Raw genomic sequence first — 24,988 nt, forward strand, 5'->3', positions numbered from 1 at the left:
AAAAAGCACATGGGTGCTTATTTAAAATGCAGACTCCTGGGCCTGGGGCGACACTCAGAAATCCGCTTCTTCACCAGCATGCTAGATGATGCTTTGGGGCTGGTTGGCTGACAAAAGACTGAGAGCCACTGGGTAGAGGTGTGACTCTGTGACCTCCCAGCTCCCTTGGCATTCCAAGAGACTAACATCTGGGGGGAAGAGAAGGCTTTGGGAGTGGGGGTCTCCTTCGTCCTGGAGGGCAGGGCTTCATCTCCCTATAGGCGCAGGACTCAGGAAGGGACAAGCACCATCTAAGGGTGGGGTATGTCCACTTCCCTTCCTTGGGTTGAGGGTTAGATCTACGGAGACACTTCCAGACAGTAGGACTGCCAAGGGCTGTGACACTGAGGAACTGCTCCTTCTGGAGGGCTTCACAGCGGGGGCAGGGATGGGCAGCTGTCAGGATGGACGAAGGCCTGGGTGCTAGCTCTCTGAACCCCTTGTGGCCTTCGGCAGCCTGGTAACGATGAGAAGGAACAGATGTGAGCCTCTGCTGTGGAGTGAAATTGCTTTGGCAGCCTGCTGACAGCATGAGCTAGATGGGCATCTGGAAGGGGAAAGGCAGGCAGATCTCGCACGAAGAAGTTAAATGTCTCTGGAAAGGGGACTTTTGTGCCGGGTGGCCAATTCCTGCCAACGCAAACTGGTGCCTGGATTTCCGTTGTTGCACTTTCTCCAGATTTCACACGTGTGTGGTTGCCAGCGAGCGCACATGTACCAGGGAAAACCTTCTCGCTGGCAGCTATGTCTCTGCCGTGCCCTCTGTAGAATGCTGCTGACTCCCTGCACTCACCTTCCCTGGCGCCTGGCATAGGGTACGATTAGGCAACTACTTGCTATGCTGGCAGTGGCTGGAGGCCTTCGGGCTCCCCACACACCCTCCAGCTGGCCCGTGGTCCATTTCCCTGTCACAGGCCGCGTGCCCACCCTTCGCTCTCCGTGTGGAGAAGAGGGAGCGGGGGAGAAGACTTGCCTTTTCTGCGAAGACCTGGTTGCCAGAGAGCTGGGTGAGGTGTAGGAACTCCAAGTGCAGGGACCCAAACTCCGCCAGGATGCTGCTACTCCCTGCCATGGCCCAGCCCCAGCTCCTGTTGGAGCCGCTGAAAGACAGAAGCAGCCTCGGTCACCCGCTGCCAGCAGGGCTGGCTCCTCTGCTCCGCTGGGGAGCACCTACTGTGTGCCAGGCACTGGACTAGGAGCGTCGCCATGCAATCCCAGTTAATCCTCCCTGCGGGTCGGTACTATTCACAGCCCCATTTAGCTGATGAGGACACTGAGGTTGGTGAGAAACTTGCCGAAGGTCACCCAGGCCTGTCTGACAGGCAATATTCTTTGTTTCTGTGGTCAAGCAGCTTCTGCAAGACGTGTAGGCTCCAGAAGAATATTAGCAGAGCCGCCTTGGTGGCCAAGACCTGGCACACACGTGATGCTAAATTTACAGGTGATACCGATAATGCTGTCAGGGGCCACAAAGACACCCCCACCTACACAAGGAACACTCTATTTCTATCCACTTGTCAACGGCTCATAATCATTGTTGCTGCTTGTGGAGGGTAAACGGTGCGTGGCTGGGGTCCGAAGGGCGCAGATGAAGAGCAGGGATCCCACCTGGCCCCTTCCCTCCCCCCTCAGCCAGTACTGCTCATGGACACACAACGGCCCCCGCCTGGAACTCCGTGGGACCCACACCTGAAGGGTGGGTGGCCCTGCTAAGACCACACACCTGGGGCTGCTGGACCCTGGGAGTCCGAGGTTAGGAATGAAAGCAGCAGGGGCTCCCAGAGCAAAGGTCTCCTCACTCGCCGAGCACGTACATGTCTCACGAACACCTTAGATGGGTCACCAGCATGACCCTGCGACCCCGCCAGAGAAGGCTGTCAACTAACCACTTCCTCCCTTTCCTTGAAAGTACTGGGTGCTTTCAAGGAGGAAGAGCGCAGGGGCAGGGCCTCGGGTAATCCTCCCATCTGCCCCTTTCACAGATGAGGAAAACAAGGCACAGGACAGTGAAATCACTGCCCGAGATCACACAGTAAATGGAACAGTGGGGACCCAAGGCTGGTCTGACGCCAGAGCTTGCCCCAATCACTGTGCAGCTGCCGGCCTGTCGTCTCATTACATGATAAGAGGCCAGGACACTGCCTTTCCAGGAGCTGTCCCTTAAAATCTCCCTGGGACCTGCAGCCAGGAGGCACAGGTTCAAGTCTGTTAGCAGCGAGGTCTTGGGCAAACCATTTCTTCCCATGTACCTTAGTTTCTGCATCCGTCAGACTGAGTAAGGATAATGCGTCCCAGTCTCCTCTCCTAGGGCTTTGCGGGGATTGAGAGAGAAGAGGAAGATGCAGAATGGGGGTGGCCCTGGGTAAGCTGCTTCCTCTCCCTGATCTGAGTCCTCATGTGTATCATGATGCTCTTTCCTGTGGGACATTTAGAACAACAAGGGAGACAAGGGTCAACCTCCCTCTGCAGGGAGGTTGCGGGGGCCAGTGGGTGGGCACAGAGCGGGGTGGAGTGAGTGCCCCCTATCTGTAGGGCCTCCAAGGTGCAGTCAGTGTGTGGCAGGCTGGGGGGCTGGCTCTGCCGGGGCCTCTGGAAGCCCCTCTGCCTCCTTGCTGTGGTAGCTCTGGCTCCCTGGGAACTGGCCTCTGTCATCCCTCTGTCTCCCAGGGACAGGACCTAGGAAGGCAGGCGTGGGTCTGGGAGGTCACAGTTTGCCAGCTGAGGGGCACTGCTTTCTTTATCTGGGGTGGGCTGGGGCTCCCCTAAGGCTGCTCTTCTCCTCTCTGATGTGGTTTCAGGAAAGTCAGGAAACTCTTCCAGCTTCCAGAAACAGACGGAATTGAGTTTTAGGATCTCCTGGAGCAGGTGATCTCAGTAAACATACCTGCTTCCTTAGGTATTTTCCTGACTTGGGGGCAGGTGGGGAGGGATGGGTTGCACAGAGAGGGGAAACTTGGCTCCTAGATAGTAAATAGAACAGCTTCCAGATGCAGGCACTGGGGCAGGCGTTTGCATCATGACTTCATTTAAAGCCCACAAGGCAAAGCATCATTAAACCTTGAGGAAATAGGCTCAGAAAGGGAAGTGAGTTGCCTTCAGAAGCTCAGAGCTGGTAAGTGGTTGAGGCAGGATTCAAACCTCAGAGGGCACTTCCCTAAGGGGTCCCCCAGATGGCCCCATATCCACCTCGAGGGAGGGGGAAGCTGACCCCTCTCTGTCCCTCTTCCCTCCACGCCAAGAGACCTCTCTCTCCAGCCTGTGATCTCAGTGGGAGCTGCAGGTACCCACAGAGGGCTTCCTGAATAATTGATGCTTCCTGCCCTCGCAGAGAAATTCAAGGTAAAAAAACACCCCCCCAGCCACCAGCCATCTTTTGTTCTCATTTTCCCCCACAGGAGCCTCTCCCTCCTCTCCCCTCCCTCTCAATGCTCATCCTCCCAAGTGGGCCTCCTGTGGTCGAGCCGCCCTGGGCAGAGGCGGGCGGTAGGCCAGGCACCTTCTTCTCTCCTGCCTGGCTTCAAATGCTGGCTCCCCCAGTTCCCAGCTTAGGAGACCTCAGGCGGGTCAGTGAATTCTTCTAGACCCCAGTCTCCTCATCTGTTAAATGACAGTACCCACACCTCATAGAGCCACTGTGAGGTATAAATTATGCACGTGATGACTGTCATTGTTACCATTATGTAATTACGCACATCTAAATTATGTGTTGTTTGTTAATATGTGCCAGGCAGCCGCGGTATCTTATTTTACCTTCACATCCAACTTCAGAGGTAGATACCAAGATTCTTATTTCATAGGTTAGGATACTCAGACTCCGAGAGGGGGAGACACTTTTCCAAGGTCACACAGTAAGTGACAGTGCTGGTAGAGCTGATATCAAATCCAAATCCTAGGTACTTTGTGCCCCAAATGCATCTGTTCTGGGCAGCATCCAGAGACCAGGAGGTCTTCGGATCAGCCTCATGAGGCAATGGGCTGATGGAAGCTCTGCCCTCTGCTCCCCTCCTTGTCTTTTAAGTCTCCAAGTGCACTCTCCCCTGGTGGGAGGGGCTGCTCCACAATGCCCCTCCCCAACCTGGTGGAAGCTTCTACATGTGTGTGCCTGTGTGTGCACACATGTGTATGGTGAAATCGTTAACTCTGGAGCCAGACAGACCAAGATTCTAACTTTGTTTTGCTGCTGTGTGACCTGGGTAAGTTACCTCACCTCTCTGAGTCTGTTTCTTCACTGTTAAAATGGGGTCCATGTGATTGTTGTGTGCTGAAAAGAGAGAATCCACGTCATTGTGCCTGGGACACAGTGAACATTCAAAAACGTGCACAATTATTACAATGTGTATGTATGTGTGTAGCAGAAACGTGCACATGTAAACGCATCTTTGTGTGTGAATCTGTGCACATATATAGAGGTGGGAGAGTGCGTGTGACAAAGGTGAGCCTGCATATCTGAGTCCTCATGATTTGGGTGAGTGGCAGTGGGGTGCATATGGGTGCGTGAGGCTGGGTGTGTGAGAGAGCCAGTGAGATTGATTCAGCTGCAGAGGCCCTTGGACTGGCCACCTCCCCTCTCCCAGAGTCCAGTGGTCCTGCAGGTCACAGGTCATGGCTGCCCCTGCCTCCACCTCCCAGGCCTGCCACCAGGGAGGGGCAGTGGTCACACTCACTTGGGGACCACCTCCCTTCAGGGTCCTCCTCACCGGGCAGTTTGGGGACAGGGCCTAGTTACTGCCCCTCCTACTAGGGCCCAGGTCCGAGCTGCTCACAGCCAGCCCTGCTCTGAGCAGGGGCAGCAGTGTGGACCCAGCTCCCACCAGCATGCCCTCTCCAAAGGGAACACTCAGCGCCATGCGGGCTGTATACATCCCTGACGTTTTCCCTGGTGGAATGGGGAGGCATTTTTAGCAACACACACCCTCCCCAGAAAACGAGAGGGAGGTGTTGCCAGGAAATATGCATACACATACATATGTATACAGCACTGGCAGCATGCAAACAGCCTAAAAATAAATGCGCTTTCTTAATCAGAAATGTCAGGATCTGCGTGGGATCAGGTCCGGGCTCTGCAGGACACGGGTAAGGCAGGCAACCTGGGCTGCAGCTTGTGGGGCTTGCTTGGATTCAGGGGGTGCCACGCATGGAGGAGGGAGGGGTGCCTGAGCTAAGGTCTTATCCCAGACCCCAGGCAGTGAGGTCTGAGAAGCTGGACCCGGGACAGGGATCCAGAAAGACGGGGTGTTTGTGTCTTGGCTCCAAGACGTCTGGCTGTGTTGCTCCAAGATCAGTGTTGGTGGGAAAGGAATCTGAGCAGGGATCAAAGTGTCAGGGTCTGAGGAGTCAGCCCTGGCACCGAGATGGGGGTTTGATGGGCCCTGAGGGCCCCTCCCTGGCCTGCAGTGAGATTTAAGTGACATCACACCCCAGGAATCCTTTCTGACCACAGAGATGAAGATGAAGGTGAAGATGCTGAGCAGGCCGAGTCCTCCCTCCTTTGCAAGGCCCTAGAGGGTGTGACCTCCCCAGGAAGAAAGGGGGCCTTGGGCACTCCACCGAGCCCAAGGCCCCTGCCTCCCCTCCCCTGTTGGACTGAGATCCCTGAGATAAGAAATCGCTTCAGGAGATGGAACAGAAAGTCCAGTGTGATGGACATATTACAGCCCTCCCCCCAGGCTCAGGTTGTAGGATGGTCTCAGGAATGGCCCCAGAGGGCTCCCTGGGTGCCTGAGGACCGGCATGTGCCTTCTACCAGGTCTCCAGGTCTGCTCCGTGCATCGCGAGGGTGGCAGGGTTCCTGCCTGAGGGAGGGCCAGGTGGGTGTTGGGAGCAGAGCTTTTGATCTGTAACAAAATGGGTTAAAACTTGGCCCCGTTGCCTGTGAGCTAGAAGACCTTGGGCAACGGGCATAATATAAACACCCACCCGAAAGGACTGCTGTGAGGAGTGTGCCCAGGAGGCACTGAGCGAAACCCTTAGCGTAATGCCAGGCGCAGGGTGATCGCTCAATCAATGGTAAGGCCAGCAGTCATCAGAGTCGGTCCCTCATGCTGCACACACTGCCTCACGTGAACACTTGTTGAAGGAATGAACAAAGAAAGACGGGGACATGGGTCCTGCCCTCAAGAAGCTCTGGGGCCGGTGGGGGAACGCGAAGACTGAGTGTGACAAGGGCCACAGGAAGCAGATAAAGTGCCTGGAGGCCAGGAGAGGCAAGGACACTTTTGGCTTCTGGAGAAGGTGGCATCTGAGCTGGGCTCTGATAGCCAGGGAAATGGTGAGAGATGGCAGCCCAGGGGAGGAAGAGAGCGAGGGAAGGCAAGACACTGGGGTGCACTGGGGTCTCCAGGAGCAAGATTCATGCTCCTCAGTGGATCCTAAAGCTGGCTGGCCACTATTCCCCTGACTTTGAGCCCGTCCTTTCCCCTCTGGGTCTCAGTGCCACATCTGGCTCCCACCCTCACAGAGGTAAGTCCCCGGGGGCTTTGGAGCGGGACGGAGCTGCGGCCCTGGCCCCACCTACTCTAGCTGTGTCACCCCGGGTCCCTTCTACTCTGGCTCTGTGACCTGGTGAACGTCCAGAAAGACTCTAGTTCACACGCCGAATTACGCAACCTATCAGGAGGGGAAACGATGCAAGTGGCCAATAAAAACCAATGTTTTAAAACAGTCGGTAGAAAAAAACATACTAGTGGTTTCTTGATTAGTGGAGTCACAGGTGATTTTCTGGGTCTTATCCAACACTTCTGGTATAATCCACATTTTTTTGCAATAAGGATTTATTTTTATAGGGAGGAATCACAATAAATATTATTGAAAATGGAGTTGGAAGTTCTGGGCTCATGTCCTGGATGGTCCGTTACTGGCTTATGTGACCTCGGCCAGGGTCTTTCCTCCTCGGAGTCTGAGCCTCCATGGGCTTGATGCTCCCAGAAGCCCCTCTGGGTTCTGACAGCCACTCTGGGCTCCTGAGACCCAACCCTGACGGGGGCTGAGGGGTCAGCAAACCAGGGTCCCTCTGCCCAGGGTCCTGACTGCCCAGCAGCTTTGGGTTCCTGCTCGTGGTGGGAGGTGTGATGTGCCTCCCGGCCCGGGATCCCAGCTGGGAAGGGAGGGCAGTTAGGGCACAGCGGCGGGGTTGTGAGTCACGGCAGTGTTACGAGATGATCACAGAGGAACGGCGGCCCCCTCTCCATGCCAGAAAGATCAGGCCTTGCGTGGCCTAAACCCGAGAACCAGGTTTAGTGACCAACGCCAGCTCAGGAGAGCCCCTGGCTAAGGCTAGTTGTCACTGTGCCACTGACCCCCGTGATTCCTGCGGCGGCATCATTCCACCCTGTGTCTCGGTTTCCACGCAGATGCAGCCGAAGCCACAAGTGGGAAACCAGACGGCATCCTACCTTTTGAAGTTCACCACGCCTTTTGGGATTCCCGTGGGGGTATCGAAGGCCGGCAAGAGTTTCTCTCCCAGCTTGATGGCCTTTATTCGGAACACCTGCAAGGAAGGGTCAAAGGGCACTGTGAATCCTGGCGGATAAACCTGCCAAGGCTGCTGGGCCCAGAGTGGGAGGTGCATTAGGCTCTGGGGTCAGACAGGCCTGGATGTGAACCTGAGTCCATGAATTCCTGGCTCAATTTCCTCCCTTGTTTATAAATCCAGGGCAATATTGCCTTCCTCAGAGGGTTGCTGGAGGAATGAAAATTAGATAATAGTTGTAAAGCCCTTACTGCAGGGTCAGGACTAGGACGAAGGCTCAGTGATTATGCTGTGCTGGGAAGATGGAGGAGTCAGGGCAGCGGGTCACCAATGGTCAGTGCCTGCCTGCACGGTGGGACCAGTGCACCCCAAGCTGAGTGCGTTAGAAACACATTCGGATAGAGTGTAAGGAGCACGGGATGGGGAGCTCCTGGCCTTGTTTCCCAACCTGGCTTCCGTTTGCTTCTCAGCAAACCTCTGTCTTCCCACCTGTAAACCCAGGGGAAGGGCCTTTCCCCCCGACATTCTGATTCTGCCCATTGTTCCTATTTTACAGCGGCAAAGGTGAATGGCTAAACCGGTGATGTGATGGTCGGGGAGCCACAGGGAGGTCCCAGGTGTCAGGGCCCTTGCACGAGGCTCTAAGCCCCTCAAACTGTTCTTCTGGTTAATTCAAAAGCACCTGTGACCTTCTGGCTCCTAGAAATTTATTCTAAGGAAATAAATCATCAAGGATGTTGCAAAGACTTAACTTTATGGCTATTTATTCCAGTGTTGTTTAGAATAGTATAGAAAAACTGGAAATTCTCTAAATATCAAGCCACAGGGAAGTGGTGAAATTATGGCTTATCCATGCAACGGAATACCATGCAGCCACTGAAGTGATGTTGGAGAAGATTATTTCATAGCAAAAAACAGTTTATAATCTATTAAGAGAAAATATTTCACAATGGTGTAATTCAACTTTTGTAAAAATTATATACAAATGGATGCATGAGGAGAGGTTGGGAATACACTGAACTATTAACCATGGTCTTCTCGGAGGACTAGGCTCATGGAGGATTTTTATTTTCTTCTTTTGGCTTAACTCTATTTTCTGTGCTATTTTTACAATAAAAGCAAACCCACAATAACATTATTTATTTTTGAAAAGCTGAGAAGCAAGTCCCTAAGCAACCACTCCTGGTGGGACAACAAGCGTTTCCTTTCACTTCTGGGGCTCCAGGGAGACTCAGTGTGCTGACCGCCTGCGTGCTGTTGCAAAATGAAGTCTTCTTGAGGTCTCTCCTTCTAACACGTGCAGTTTAAAGGTTCTGAGGCAGCTGTTTGGGGACCGCAGTGGGGAGGAGTTCGTGAACACTACCTGGGCTGTGGATTAGAGGCCTCTGTGGGGCGGGTGTAGTTCTTGTTTAGGAAGGAGGGAGGGTGGGAGGGAGAGGGAAGAATTGCACCTGGGGCCTGGTAGTGATGGGTGACAGAAGATGATAACGTCCAGCGCCAGACAGTGGGTCCTAGAAGTGGGCACTGGGACAGCCACAGCAGAATCCTGAGGGAGCTTGTCTAGAATTCAAATTCCAAAGCCTCGAGTCACCCCAGAAGCCACTGGTTTAGCAACAACAAGGGGCTCTTGTTTGAAGGTCCTGATCTCTTCATTTGCCCCCCGGGGAGGCTGAGCACAGAGGCACGAAGGAACGAAGGAACCCACGGGAACCTGACCCAAGGCTGGGGCTCCAGGCTGCCCTCCACCTGAGGACGCCAAGCTAACTCCTCTGAAATGCTCCTCTCTGCCAGCAAACCACGACTCCTCCTTTGGAAGGCCCTGATGCAGGCTGGCATGGCAGAGCCTCAACCATCCCAGGGAGGATGCCGCAGGTGTGACTGGACAGGAGTGGTACCATGCGAAACAGAACACCTGTCCTCCTTATCATTTGGAAATGATGTGTCTTATCTACGTGACCTTTGATCCTTGCAACAGGCTTGTGGGGAAGGTGTTGACCCACTTTGAGGAAAACAAAACTGAGTCTCAGAGAAGCAAGTTGTCCAAGGTTATGGAGCTATTAAGTGGCTCTTTTCCAGGACACCAAGCCGCCTCACCAACACAGAGAGATATGGCCTCAGACAGCCATGGCATGCAATAGGTGGTGGCCTAGTGGTTCCAGAACAGAGGTGAGAGAGACCAGCAAAAGTTACATCCTGTAGAGTGGAAAGGGCTCTTGACTGGGAGTCAGAGCCCAGGTTCAGATCTCCCCACTTAGCAGCTGTGCGACCCTGCGTGAGCCAGGTACTGTCTCTGAGCCTCATCTGCACAAAGGAACAGTGACGTGTGCCCTGGCTTCTTCAAAGGGGTCTTCTATAAATCAGATGAGAGGATGTACATAAATGAATATGCTATAAAAACTGTAAAGTGCTTTGCAAATGTCACCTGGTGCAGCTGTGGTTGTTCCTGTTATTCTCGTGTAATATTCTCGTGGAAGCGGAGTCTCTGTGGGGCTCGCCCTACCCAGCAGGGGATCCACCTCCTGCAGGTTCCCTCTGAAGCAAGAAAGGCCTCAGCCCAGGAAGGGGTATGGGATCTCCTTCACCGTTCATTCCACAAACACCGTGGGAAAGACCCACTCCACAGGCACCCCCTGTATGCGAGATGGAGGATGGAGAGAGGAGGGAGGCCTCAGTCTGGTGTGGCCGAGTCCTGGTGACAAGCAGTGATGCTGGGCCAGGCTGAACAAGGGCTAGAACCCAGGCCCACGGTGGAAAGACACAGGAGCCTGTGCGACCCGCACCGGCTCCCTTTCCTAAATCTCAGTCTCCGCAGCTGCGTGTACGCCGGTCTCTGCGCGGGGAGGTGCTGGGCACGGAGGGGTCAGGGAGGCGTGGCTGGAGGACGGGGCTGCGCCCATAACCCGGAAGCCTGCCTGCCCAGGGGTTCTGAGCCACTCGGGCTCCCCTTGGGCCTTCTGGACACAGGTACTCCTACCACACCCCACTGCCTGGTCTGCCCCCCAGAAATCGCTGGCCCCACACCCACCCCTGTGAGCCCTGAGCTGCATGGCTCCACCCCCATCCTGGACGGGAGGCTGGCCGGTGCCCGTGCAGAGCATGGCGCCTTTTTCTGCTCCACATCATTTTCCTGTCCTGGCGTTTTCAAATGAAATTCAGGCCTTGGGTGGCTCGCAGGGTTCCCATGGACAATCATTTGGGGACAAATTGGTACAAGCGGTAATCTCTGCTGAGGAGATTAGGCTTGATGGAGAGGGGACCCGAGCGACCGGAGAGGTCAAGTGCTCGCCGCCTGCTGCCTCCGCCCGCGTGGCCTCCGCCCGCGTGGCCTCCGCCCGTCCGCACCACTTGCTGGAAGGGAAGCGGCAGGGCTTTCTCTGACAGCAGCGGCAGAGGCTCCCCACCAGCAGGGGGCAGGATAATTATGTCTCCAAGTGGACAGAGCAGCGGCTGTGCTGAGCAGTGCAGCCGCCGCTCTGCGTAGGGGCCACACAACTGACGGGTGCCCCATGCGCTGGGGATTCTGCCAGCCTCCCCCCAGATCCTCAGGCTGTGCTTTCCCAGGCGCTCAAGAGGGATGAAGTCTCCCATTTCTGCGGTTCTCAGGATTCCTTGCAGTGCAGAGAACATGGGCTTTGGAGCCCTTCAGCCCTGGGGCCAAACCCTTTCCCACTCGTCCCATTTCACAAGAGCTCTCTGACCCCAGGGTGTTAGGACTACCCCACGGTGGGGAAGGCATGAGGTCTAGGGGCGGGAGAAGGGACTTGCTCAAGGCCACAGGCAGGTGCCGCGTAGGGATGAGACGCAGGTTTTCTGACTCTGTGCCCAGGGCTCTGCCTTCTCGCCGCCCTTCACGGCCCTCCTTCTGGAAGCCAACGCAGTTCGCCTGGGCCGAGTGGCCGGCAGTGGCTGCCCACCTCCCCGGTCGCCCCCTTGAGACCTGGAGCTGGGGTTTGGCTGGTGTCTGGCCCGGGAGCAGAGGGCAAGGGGATGGCTGTGGAGCAGGCCAAGGCCAAGGGTCCCGAGGAGGAAATGGTGAAACAACGGTCTTGGCTTTATCAGTCCTGAGAACCAGCATGTGCGAAAACCAGTCCAGCAGCAGCACAAGCCTGGACGGAGCACAGATATCGCAGGCGCCCTATGGGGAGCTGTGTGGATGGTGGGCAGCCCCAACTGCTGCCCTTGGAGAATTTACTAGCAACTGTGGAAGCCACCTGGGCTCCCCTGGGCAGCAAAATCAAAGCATCGGACAGAAGAGGAGGAAGAATCTGTGGGTGGCACCATGGAGATGGGATTCAGATCCCCTCGAATCCCTGTTTCCTCACTGGTAAAATGAGGGGGTGGGATTGGATGTTCTCCTAAGCCCTTTCCAGCCTGGATGGTCCAGGGGCTTTGAAAGGCCAACTTACCTCCTCTCCTGTCAGGTAGAAGGCCGAGAGAAGTCCTCCGATGTACCGGATGTTCACTTCGAACAAGGATGCTTCTCCACTCTGCGGGGCAGAAAGACAGGGAGGGCAGTGGGGACATTCGTGAGATGCCCACAGGGCTTCCTGAGGCAGCCAGGCCCTTGAGACAGGTCACACCTGCCACTGCCCCTGTGCCACTGACCTGGCCACACCTGCGCCGGGCTCCAAGCCCTTGCCCAGCAGGCCAGGCTACCTTTGGTGGTGGTTTTCAGAGCAAAAGGTGAGAGGGATCAGCACCTGCCTGGCGGGCAGCTACTGAACATTTACAGAGTTCCAAATAAACACTGCGTTTGGCTTCCTTCCCCAGCCTTTGCTGGAGGCCATCAGAGCAAAGTTATTCCTGCCTGCTCTCCAAGGAGCTCAGGAACTTGTGTGGGGAGCTGCTGGCTGAAGCTTAGCCTGAGGAGGGGCAAATCCTCCTCCTGTCTGGCCCCCTCCTCCCCGAGAGAGCCCCCTGGCTTAGCAGGAGGATGGTGTGGTCCTTCTTTGGGGTGACAGGGCAAGTGGAAGGTTCTCACAGGAGGTTCTGAGGCGGAAAGGAGGGGTGCCAGGCAGATCCTAGTAGGCAACCAGCAGTTTCTCAGCCTCAGCTCTGTAGCCCTCAGGGCACACCCACACTTGCCTTAATCATTGTTGTTTTCTTTCTGAAGTGTGGACTGCAAAGCAGGGGTGTTGAGGCATCATGCCAAGGACCAGATCTGGGTTAAAATCCCACCTGTGTCACTCACTTAGCTTTCGAACTTTGGGCAAGATATTTAGCTTTTCTCTGCCTGAGTTTCTTCATCCCGAGCAGGGTGGATATGAGATCCTGAGTGGGGCAGGTGAGATGCCTGCCCAGTGCCTTCCCAGTGCTGGGCATGGCTTCATAAAGGTGCCTGTTATAACCCCCCTGCCCCCCAAGGGCTCCCCTTGGCATACTTCCCACATCGCCGTCTTTTGTTATTGATGACAACAATGGTCATCTTTTTATCTGGGAGAGATTTTCCATTAACAGAGCACTTGCAAAGCTACTCTCTTTTGCCTTACAGTCCTTGGTGAAGTCATCATTCCCACTTTTCAGATGAGAAAGCCCAGGCTCAGAGAGGTGGAGAGACCCCATCTTGCTTTCTTCCAGGGACACTCCCAATCTGTCCCAGCTGTCTGAATGTCCCTAGGCTTGCCCAGCCCTGCCACCACCTGGCTCCTCAGGCAGCTGCCTGAGGCCCGCTCTCTACCCACCATCTGCATAGGGGTCAAGGTGGGCTATGGAGACACTCCTTCCTTCTCCTGCCTCTGATACTGTAGGAAATGGGAGGATTGTGAACTTCCTCGCCTCGCACAGACTAGCAGAAGTCATAACAAGCCTCAAGATCATCACAGTGATGATGGCACCACTTTATCTGTATTGGACTTTATAGTGTCATCAAATGCTTTTTACAACCCTCCGTGGTGGTCAATCCTCACAAGCCTGTGAATTAGGCACTATCATTGTACCATCTTTTGGTTGGGAAAGTAAGGCCCAGGAGGGTTAAATGACTTTTCCCAGGCTGCGAGCTGAGCCAGAGGCTCTCCTGTAGCGTTGCCTTCCCAGCCTTTCCGCATTTTGTCTCTCTGCCCTGCTCTGTTCTGACGTGGGCCTCTCCAGGAGCAGAGGCCTCCATTCTGCCAGGAGCTGTCCCGGTTCATAGCAGGATCTGTCACTTGTGGAGCCCCAGATGGAGCCCGACAGTGTGTTCTGATGTGACCCTTCCCCCTACCCATCTGTCTCCATGTCTTGCTCCCCCAAACCACCTAAACAGCCTCTCCCTGTGGGGAGCTGAGACCTCCAGGAAGGATCTGTTACTTTAGTCTGGGCTGGGAGATCAGTGGGAGAGGCATCTGGTATTTAAGGCTTTTGTACCATCCATATACGTGAGCATCCCCTCCCCAAGGCCCTGGTCCCTGACCAGGGATGCCTGCAAGGCTGGAAACCAAGAGGGCCCCAAACCTGGCCATGGCCTCAAACCAGACAGCTCCCCCTGCCCCTCTCACTCTCAAGAGGGCGGCCCGGGGGTGGATGGGGACCTCTAGGTTAGGGGAGCTCCGAGCAGATAACCACTTCTCCCTTGCCAGAGTCGCTTCCCCTGTTGCTGCTGTTCTGTCTGACAGATTCAGTCCCAGAAGGGGCTTCCTGGGTGGGAGCAATGTGCCTGGCACCCCAGGGAGGGCAAGAATGGCTGTCTTCCACCCTGGGGAGTTCTGGCAGGTAAATACTCATGGGCCGGCTAGGGCTGGGGGGACATCCCCCACCTTAAGGCTGGTCTGAGGAGAGGGGCCTTGGCACAGGGTGCATGGAACCCTGCTTCCAAGAATGCTCTGCTGGGCAGCCTGGGAGGAGCGGGTCACTGACCTCTCGGGCCCCTTCTGGCTCTAATACCCCGGAGGTCTTTGACTCACCGCGTTCAGGTGGAAGCTCTCTTCCACCCAGGCCTTGGCCTCCTGGAACTCCTCCTTCAGCTCCATGAGGTAGAGGGTGTCGAGGGAATCAATGACCGTTGCCCCACTGAGGCCTCCTGCAGGCACAGAGGATGGGTCAATGTCGTCCTTTCCACCCCAATCACAGGAGCCACCATTCCCCAGGCCTCCTCTAAATGCCTGGGCAGGCTCCCCGGCACGATCCAGGGAGACTCCAGGGCCACCAGCCTTTGAAGGCACATCCAGGACCCAGAGTCCCTCCATGGGCTGCTTCTTCCTCAGGGCAGCAGAGAGTGGGTGGGGGGTTGGAGAGACTGAGTTCAAGGGATGAGCTGCTTCCCAGACCTTGGTCCACTCTTACATCTGCCAGCAAGTCAACCATCAAGGCCAGTTGGGTGCCCACCACTTCTCTGTCATGCTGGGGGTGGCGGGTGGGCGGGTGAACTGGCATTTGGTCCACAAAATCTTAACAAATGCGCCAGTCCACTGACTCTTCAATGCCATTCTTTATTTTATTCTAAGAAAAAAAAAGATGTTCATAAATATTTATCCAGGAAGGTATTTATTGCCGTATCATATATAATGGGTAAAAGTTGGGAAAAAAACCTCCAAGTCCAATAATAGGAGATTAGTTATACAAATTGTGGCTCATGTATAAAATAGGACACTATGCAGACATTCACACAACTGAGAAAGACCTATGTTAGTTGGGGAGATACGCATGGGATCTGTTAAGCTAAAAAAAAAGTAGATTGCTAAAAAAAAAAAAAAAAAAGCACAATATAATTTCTTTACTGTTTGCCAATGTGGATGAGCCTGAACAGAATTAAGTCTGGCAGGAAGTGATTCAGTGGTTATTGCTGAGTGCTGGGATTACAGGTGCTTTTTGATTTCTTCAGCTCATGGATTATTTTTATAACCAGAAATTTATTTCTGTTTAAAAAAAAAAAACAGAAAGACAGTTTGGACAAAGAAACTAAACAAATGCACAAACCAAAGATTCTGTGGCCACTCTTGCTCTAGGCCAGTGGGTACACAAAGCGTGAGCTTTGAGGCCTGGCCCCTGCCACTGGGCCTTAGACTCTTGTCCTGGGAGTAAAGGCTGAGAAAATTGTGCAGCTTTCCATATCACAGACTGGACAGCAGAGCGATGAGGAAGAACTCCCCACATGGGACAACCAGAGCGTGCCTTCTAGAGGACGGTAAAGGAGGAAAGGAGGGAGAAAGAGATGTGCCTGGGTCCATCTGGAGGGCTTCCTGGAAGAGATGATGGCCTCCCATCAACTCCTTACAACTTTAGTCATCGCAGGCAGCAGCAATTTCCTTTAGGGACTAGAGGGTAACTTAAGAGGAGTAATTGTTCTTTCAATGTCCTCCTTGCAGAGGCTCAAAGCACTGAGACTCACAGCCTCCACCTTCCCCCAGCGGACACTAGAGCTCGCTGACAGGTGCTGAGCCCCACTTGAGTCTGAAGCATGGCTTTGCGGGCACTCCTGCATTCAGAGCTAGCGTCTAATCTCCTTAATTAGTGCTTCCTTAACTGCTCACTTGTGTTGACTTCGCAGGCAGAGAATCCTTGTGAAACTCAAACACTTAACCACCTCTCTAGGCTGGGCAAGGTCAGATAAAGGGCACGGCTTGGAAAAGGATGGGAGGGAGATCCGGGAGAAGTTGGGAGAAAGTTAAGTCTGGAGGTTAAAGACACATTTCCAGAAGGGAGGGTTTGCAAGGAAGAGTGGAGGGAGGGGAGGGCTGGGGGATGCAGGCGTTTCCCAATCCAGAGACACGTGTCCTGGGACGGCTTCGGCATTTGGGCTGAAGTGAATTTCCAGAATGTCAACCCCTCCTACACTTAAAGATTACTAGGAAAACATACTCAAAGCCAAACAAAGTTGATCTTTTTCTGGTTTATCCTGGCTGCTTCCCCTGTAGGTGTCCAAGGCTGAGCACGGTTCGTGGGAACTCTTTACCCTCCTGAGGTGCTCAGGCCTTGGGACACAGATGGGCCACACATGGACAGAGAGGGACCGAGACATGCCCAGGCCAAAGGGCACAGGCCTGGGGTCCACACTCCTGGCTCTGATGCCAGGGTCCCTTCCTGTTAACCACAGGGCCTCAAACCTGACTTCTTAAGGGCCTGGAGGGATTTTTGAGATGCGGCTGCCTCACCCCTAGATTTCATAGATGAGGACCCCAGAGAGGTCCCGCCCAAGATTAGCCCAGGCGAGGAATGGAGCCCCAGGCCGGGCCACGTGTAGTGTGTTTTCCACAAGAGGGCCTCTCAATTCCCTGGGAAAACAATTTTGGAGCTGCTTGCTAAGTCCCCCTCCCCTGCGGGGGCAGGAGGCTGCTCTGACATGTGAAGAGAAGAGAAGCCCAAGCTGTGTGTCCTTCAAGGTCAAGGGAGAGGCGGCCCAGAGTACCCGATTTCTGGGTCCTGCCCCGGGCTGCCTGGTGTTTTCACCCCACAGGCCCTCCATCTCCTGGGCCAACCCTGAGTCCCGAGGCCCCAGGGCCTTGGCTGGGCCGGGAGGGCAGCCAGGGCTCCTCGTGACCAGCTGTCCCTCCCAAACACTCCCGAGGCAGCCGGCTGAGGAGGCGACTCACTAAGAGATTTGTTGGCAAGTTTCTGCCCCTGCTCTCGGGTGTCTGAGCCCTCCTCCCCCTCCGCTCCCACCTACCACACAGCTGGGCTGCAGGCCAGCAAGGCACTTATTGGAAAGCTTTCCGTTTCAGGCCAGAGGTTACCTGGCGGCCAGGCCGGGCAGGAGAGAAGGCCCTATCCCAAATTCAACTCTATCTGCACCTGCAGCTGACCTGGGGCAGCTCCCCAAGGAAAAAGACAGCCGCCTATTCAGTCAACAGGGCCACAACTTGTATGTAAAGAGCCAGCGGGGCACGAAGAGTCAGGTGGCCAGCTTGGAAGCTTCCCTGGGCCTGGGCAGCCCACTCTCCTGGGTGGCCCACCCTCCTGGCTCTAGCTCTGAACTGTTGCTGTTCACAGAGGCCCCTGCTGGCTCCCCTTCCTGTGTTCTTCTGTTAAAAGAACACAGCTCTGGGTTCACATCCCAGCCTGGGCCAGCAACACATCTGCTCTAAGTGTCAAAGTTCTCATCTGTAAAATGAGGTGAAGACCACTAGGCTGGGGTACTGAGGAGCCACTGAAGGTTCCTGAGCTGGGACAAAGGTATCATATAATGCCCAGCCTAAATACACCTGATAAAGACATCTGTACATGCCTGGCACAGTGTAAGTGCTTGACAAATCAGTTCATTGTTCTTATTTCTGGGGTCCCTTAGCTCACCTTGAAACACTGGCCTGGCCAGGGAGATGTGGGTTCAAATCCTGGCTCCACTATGTACTAGCTGTGTGCAGGGAAAGTCACCGTACCTCACTGAGCCTCATTTTTCTCATCTGAAAAAATGGAGATTACAGTAGGACCAACCTCGTAAGGCTGCTGGGAGGGTTAAGTGGGGTGGTGGATGGAAAGCAGTTGGCATGATGTTGGGTACACTTGAGCTTGTCCCCACAAACAGAAGTGTGGCCCTCCTTGTCCCCAGCTGGCCCTGGGCAGCCCCTCCACAAAGTCTTCTGGGGTCACTGAGGCCTTGTGACGCTCCTGCATTACTGGCCTCTCACCACCCTGTTGGGCAGTGTAGGCACAAGACGTGGCGTGCAAAAGCCTTGACCCAACTTAAAGGAAAAGTGTCATATGGGTCCCACCTGTGTCTGCTGCTTCCCACCCCTGACCTGGGTGTGCACCTGCCTCCAAAAGGGTCTACCTACCTCCCGGACGCCTTCCTTCCCCTCTGATTCACCCTGTATATTGTCGCCTGATCTGTCTCCCGAAAATCAGATCCGTTGTGTCCATCCCCAGCTCAGGAACCTGCAGTGGCTTCACAGTACAACCATACAATAAAGAGTTGAGTGTGTGTGTGTGTGTGTGTGTGTGTGCGCTCGCACGTGCACGTAAAGTCTTTTGGGTCTGAATCCAAAGGATCTGGCTAATATCTCGCATCAAGCTCTGCTTCCTGGACACAGGCTGCATCCTCTGGCCTTCCTACCTTTGCATGTGTGGTCTCCTCTGACAAGAAAGCTTTTCTGTGCCTCTGGGCATATGCAAAGCCTACACCTTCTTCAAGGTCACCTCCCACTGGCAGCCTTCCCTGATTGCACCCAGACAACCTCCTCCCACCCAGAGAGCTCCTGTAGCACTTTCTTGGGCTTCCCACTCAGGCACCCTCCATTCCCGCCCTGCACTGTGGGTCTCTGTCTCGCCCCCTAACTAGACCATGAGATCTTTGAGGCTCATGCTTCTCTCACACCCCTTCCCTGCCTTGTCTCCAAGTAGCCCCAAAGGCCAGAGCGCCCAACCCTAATAGGCCCCTCCCTATTCCCTGCAGCTTCAGCACATTCCCTGACTTCTGTGACTCTTCTACAAACTTTGCTAGGAGTTGCCTTCCCCATTCCACCTGCTCCTGAGGGGTCCAGAGCCTGCCCAGTGCCTCCTCACCCAGGAAGCCACTGTGATCCTCACCCCACAGTCTGCATGAAGTCTCACCCTCCCCAAGAAATCCTCCCCAGCCCTTCAGGGCCCACCCTCCATGCCCCTACTCTGTGTACCCCCATCACCACGACAAGTGCTTTCTCATCACTCTAAAGGGTTCGTCAATTTACTGCCCCGTCCTCCAAAATAGCAGGGGTGCAGTCTGCAGCAGAGTTGTCTCCACACTCAAGAGACAGCTGCCAGTGGGGGTGGGCAGGCTGGAGGGCAGGAGACCAGGCTGGCCCGTCTCTGGCACCTGCACCGACACCTGGCACCACGCTCACTCTGTGCTGGATCTTGGCCTTCAGGATGCCGCTCTTCCTCTTGCTTCTCCTTTTCACCCTGTGGTTGCTTCTTCCCAGTCTCCTTTGCTGGTTCTTCCTCATCACCAGGCCTCTAAAGACCGGGGCGCCTGGGGCTCCATCCTTGGGCCTCTTCTCTGTCCACCTTCCTTCCTTTAGTGATTCAATCTGGTCTCACAGCTTAAATACCATCCACATGCTGATGATTCCCAGATTTAAATTTCCAGCCAGGACCTTGACCTCGGAGCCCAGACTCACTATCCAATAACTCCTTACTCAAATTTCGGAGGTCCACACACATCTCACCTTTAACTCATCTGAAAGCAAATCCTGCGCCTCCCTCCAAACCTGTCCCTCCCACAGTCTTCCCACCTCGGTGAATGCCAGCCCCCTCCTCCCAAGAGCTGTGGTCCCAATCCCTTGACTTTGCGTCTCTCGCCCCCACATCTGGTCCCACAGCAATTCCTGGTGGCTCTGTCTTCACAAGGGTTCCAGCCTCTGCTCACTGCTCACCTCCTCTGGGCTACCGCCTTCAGAAATGCAAGTCCTATCATGCCGTTCCTCTGCTCAAAACCCTCCCAGGGCTCCCCCCTGCCTCGGAGGCTGTGATCTGGCCCTGGCCTCCTCTCCCTGCCTGGCTTCTCTCCCTCCACTCCAGTTCCTTGCTGCTCCTGGAGCCCTCCAAGCCTTAGAGTCTTGGCCTTGGCACTTGCGATCGCTCTGCTGAAATACCACCCCCATCGCTCTTCCTGTTCCCTCTTTATTTTTTCCCAGTGCCTTTATCCCTAGCAACGTTACACGTGGGTCTGCTTCCCTATTTACTGTCTTCCCTGATGGAGCGTAAAACTCCTGGCGGGGAGAGCTCTGTTTTGTGCACTGCTGCCCTCCACTGCCTAGAACACTTCCCTGCCCATCACAGGTGCCCGACAAGTATTTGGGAATAAAGGGCTACCTCCTCCTGGGCAGGGAAGGCTTCGAGGGGACCGTGGCTCATTCATATCTCTCAGTGCCTGGCTATAGTCTGGCACCCAGAGGCATTAAAGGTAAATGTGTCGGTTGAACAGACTGAACCTACTGCCCGGGCATCTTCCGTGACCACCCAGGTCACCAGGGCAGCTTAACTGTCTGCTCTAGGGGCTGGTGCCAATAGACAAAGGAGACCCTCCCAGCAGGCTGCGGCCACATCGGCCAGGGTGGCTGAGTATGTCCACACCAGTGCCCTGCACAGAGCTATCTGTCATGCGTGTCGGGCTCTACAAGGGAATGGACCCCGGGCTCCCATAATCTCCTCCCCTGGGGGCTGCCTGGCCAGGAACCACCCTGCCCTGCAGGACTGTGGTTTGTATCCCCTCTCCTGACTCTGCCATATTAATGATGATGAGGTTTTTATGTGACATTATATTAGCAAAGAGAAATGGGTAAGGCTGGAAGACATAGGCTCCAGGAAGAACATTTAGATAGAAACAAAAATCAGCCAAGGCGTAGCCTATTACCACAGTATCCCCAGAGCCAAATACTAATGGTTGCATTTAATTTGATGATATAGTCCACAGAGACTTTTCTTAATCTGTAAAGAAAACAACACAAATGTTTTTCTCAGCTTCCAAAGAAACCAATATGGCTGTGGGGCAGGTCATAGTTCCCAAAGACGGATGCCGCAGGATATCCCATCCCACAAGAGGACCTCTTCCCACGCTCCTCTCCTTGAACCTGGGTGGAAATTTGTGACTACCTGGAATAACAAAATAAAGCAAAATGGATGATTTGCTAGTTCCCAGGCCCAGACCTTAAGAAACAGGCAGTTTCTACTTCCTGTCTCTTGGAATGCTGGCTCTTGGGACCAGCCACCATACTGTGAGGAAGCCCAAGGTAGCCCACAAGGAGAGAATAGATGGAGAAGCCATACATATGTTTTCTGACTGACAGCCCATCTGAGGTTCCAGCCAACAGTCTGCAACAATTCCAGACATGTGAATGAAAAAGCTTTCAGAAAATTCCAGCTGTCAAGTCACCCTCAGCCTTCAAGTCTTCCCAGGTCAGGGCCCATATATCCTGGCAGAGAGAGAAGCTGTCCCCATTGTGATCTTTCTGAATTCCAGCCCACTGGATCTGTGAGCATAATAAAATAATTGTTTTAAGCCAGTAAGTTTTGGAGTAATTTGTTATGCAGCAGTAGCAGCTGGAATGTTCTGCCACATGGGTTTCTATGACGATGAATTAAAGCGATATCCCCACTACCCCAAAGTACATTGTTTAAAACCACATCAGGTCTTCTGGCTGCATAAAATCTTTTTAGGGATTAGGACCTCTCCATTTTTATCAGGTCTGGGTTATCTGTTTGTTTGTTTTCCTTCAATAGGAATATTTTCCTTGAATCTTTCCATGATGGTTATTTCCTGGATCACATAAAGTTGTGTTCAGGGGCTGAGTGTTCCAGAAAAAGGTTTCTTGGTGCCTCCAGAAGGACTAAAGATATTTTTTACAAACTATTCTTGGAACCTAACAGAATGCTCTTACTAGAGGCTGATTAATAAAAGGTGATCAGGTCTGACCATGTCACTGCCCTTTATAAAAGCCCTCATGGGCTTCCCTGGTGGCGCAGTGGTTGAGAGTCTGCCTGCCAATGCAGGGGACACGGGTTCGAGCCCTGGTCTGGGAGGATCCCACATGCCGCGGAGCGGCTGGGCCCGTGAGCCACAACTACTGAGCCTGCGCGTCTGGAGCCTGTGCTCCGCAACAAGAGAGGCCGCGACAGTGAGAGGCCCGCGCACCGCGATGAAGAGTGGCCCCCGCTCACCGCAACTAGAGAAAGCCCTCGCACAGAAACGAAGACCCAACACAGCCAAAAATAAATAAATAAATAAATAAATTTATAAAAAAAGAAAAAAAAAAAAAGCCCTCAAAGCCTCCTGTTCTCCAAGTTCAAAGTCCTGGGCACAGTATGCAGGGTGCCTGTGGTCCAGGCCTTGGCAACCTCTCTAGTCTCACCTCCCTCCTGCTCTCTTTGCATGCAATGCTCTACCCAGAGCAGACCACTAGCAGCTCCCTAAACACCCTGCAGTGTCTGCTGATGCAAGAGCATTGTGTCTTCTCTCAAATGTTCCAGAGCCACAAGCAGAGCTGACCACTCCCTCCTTTGCAAGCCTGCCCTGCTCTGCTGCAGGTGCTCCGTCATAGCACTGTTCGCACTACGCCGTACATCTTTGCCTGCGAATCCCAAAGGGCAATGGCTGGCTCGGACTCTTCCCAGGAGCCGTAGCATCCATCCCCAGGCCAGGCACTGAGAAGGCAAGAACAAATGGCTGTTGAATGAATAAAACGGTTGGTGGAAATGCCCACAGCCCTTTCTTAGGGATTTCCAAACACTTTACAAGGCCTCTTGGCCTCGGAGAAAACATACCACTCAGAGAAGTGGCCAGCTATCCAAGGAAAACACTGTCAGTGGAATAAGATGGACAGCTGCAGACGTCAGGGCCCTGGTGGAACTAATGGCTTCCTCCACTCTTCCCAAACAGATGCCACGTTTTGCTGCCACAGCCGGATGGAGAATGTTTGCTGTGGCCGACCACTGGATGAGGTTCACTGTGACGAATGGCCAGACACAGTTCATTGAATCAGTCTACTGGACACGGTTCCTCGTTGGAAAACCAGGTATGTTTAAAAATGTTAACGTTTTGTTTGTTTTTAAAGAAGAGCTGAGGGTGCAGTCTGACCTGAAACTGGTATTCAAAAAAATTCCCTGCGACAGCGCTGTGTAGCAAGCTCTGAAGTGCTTTTATCTCAGAGCATCTCTGAGAGAAGAAAAGGCAGATGGAGAAATTAGAACCCAGGATCCTCCAAAGTCACACAGCAGCTCAGGGCAGAGCTGTAACCAGACACCACCTTCCAGACCATTTGACCTTATGGGTTTGGTTATCCCAGCTTCATCCCTTCCCAGCTGTGTGATCTTGGGCAACTGAATTGACATCTCTGGGCCTCAGAAAAATTGGACAATGGGGTCTCCTTTTCAGAATGGCGTGGCCAGTTCAGATGAATGTATACAAAGAGCACTCAGCAGGCACTCAGTACAAGAGAATTGGATACACCCAGCACACAGTAGGTGCTCAATGCACGGGGCTGTTACCATAAGGCTCAGTTCCAGCAGAGGAAGGCAAAGCTAGGATCCCTTGCAGATTAGGCGGGCAGGAGGTATGGGCTCTCAGGAAGTCGGGACCAAGCTGGGCAGGCACTGTGATATTTTTAACACACTTCTTGCCTCAGTGGGAAGAAGAGCAAAAGCCAGAGACCTGGCTACTCGCCCCAAGAGACACTAAATCCAACTGCTGCTATGGGAAGCTCCTGAGGGCAGACCCAGAGTCCCTCCATACTCTGGCTTCTACCTGCAAATTAGATAATTGCCCAGTACTATCCCTCCACTTCCAGGGGAAGGGTAAACATCCCTGTCCCATCAATGTTGGTCTTGTCCATGTAACCTGCTTTGGCCTCATTGTGGGTAGGGAATTAAAACTGGCTCTGACTTTAGGCTTAGCCATGAGACTTGCCAATGGGATTAGTGGATGTGACTTGAACAGAGGTTTGAAATAAGCTTGCATGGGGGGGTTTGCCCTCCTGTGTGTCCACCTTTCACCTGGAGAAGAGCAAGTCTAAAATAGCCATGAAGGTCCATGAAGGATGAGAGATAGGTGGAGCAGACCTGGACCAGCTGAGCACAGCCTAGATAAACCAAACCCCAGCCTATCTGCAGCTACATGAACGAGAAATAAATGCTCACGGTTGCCTGCCACTCACTGTGGAGTAATTTGTTACATGGCATTATTTTTGGAAATAGCTGACTGATATAATGCCCTTCCAGCCCTATTTCTTTTTTTATCCAAAAGCACTTATTTATTTATTTATTTATTTATTCACTCACTCACTGGCCGTGTGGCATGTGGGATATTAGTTCCCTGACCAGGGATTGAACCTGTGCCCCCTGCAGTGGAAGCATGGAGTCTTAACCACTGGACTGCCAGGGAAGCCCCCCAGCCCTATTTCTTAATGGTCTTGTCACATTTTCCATACTCTAGCTGGACTACAGATTCTATGAGGTCCACTCTTTCTCGCCTTCCAGCCCTTTATTCAAGCTGTTCCTTCTGCTTGGAAGGCCCTCCTCTAACGCAAAATGTCTCCACAAATGTCCAAACCCAATGTCTACTTTAAGTCTTGGAGAAAATGCTGCTTCCTCCATGAAGACATCCCTGATCGCCCCACCTGGACCTGAGGTTGTCCTCCTCTGAACTTTTATTAAAAGAATTGCTTTCAACTTTCATTATAGGAATCTGTGTCATCTGTGTCCTTTTCTCAAGTCCATACCAGGCAGTGAGTGTCTTCAGGGCTGAATCTAAGCCTGTTTAATCGAAGCCTGAAGATCAAAGGCATCGTTGAGATCTACTGAACGATGCCCTCCACCCACTGCCTCACACCTAGAGGAAGAAGCCTCCAGGGAGCCAGTGACCTCACCAGAGACTGTTCCTAATGTGGTGTGAGGTGTGGGGGGGTGTCGGGGGGCAGAGACCAACTCCATGGTGCTCTGAAATCCTGGCACAGGGCAGACACCCAACCGAAGTTCACTTGTGGAATGTGAGATTCTCCTAAATGCCAACCACAGAGGTTAATAACAACAACTGCAGATTGCGCTTTGTGCCAGGCACAGTCTTCTACACATCTTTTTTTTTTTTTAAATAAAACCACTGTACAC

At 53.7% G+C, this 24,988-nt stretch overlaps 1 protein-coding gene across 1 annotated transcript in view; it reads right to left on the reverse strand.

The window, feature by feature from the left end:
* MAN1C1 (mannosidase alpha class 1C member 1) overlaps positions 1-24,988 on the reverse strand; it is a 130,414-nt gene that overhangs the window by 18,631 nt on the left and 86,795 nt on the right. The window contains exons 3-6 of the mRNA XM_061184712.1: positions 14,386-14,501; positions 11,914-11,994; positions 7,431-7,525; positions 1,013-1,139 (exon numbers count right to left, since the gene is read on the reverse strand). Of these exons, the coding sequence (XP_061040695.1) occupies positions 1,013-1,139; positions 7,431-7,525; positions 11,914-11,994; positions 14,386-14,501 (419 nt within the window). The remainder of the gene's footprint in view (positions 1-1,012; positions 1,140-7,430; positions 7,526-11,913; positions 11,995-14,385; positions 14,502-24,988) is intronic.

The sequence above is a fragment of the Eubalaena glacialis genome, chromosome 3, assembly GCF_028564815.1.
Source record: "Eubalaena glacialis isolate mEubGla1 chromosome 3, mEubGla1.1.hap2.+ XY, whole genome shotgun sequence".
NCBI classification, from domain to species: Eukaryota; Metazoa; Chordata; class Mammalia; order Artiodactyla; family Balaenidae; genus Eubalaena; species Eubalaena glacialis.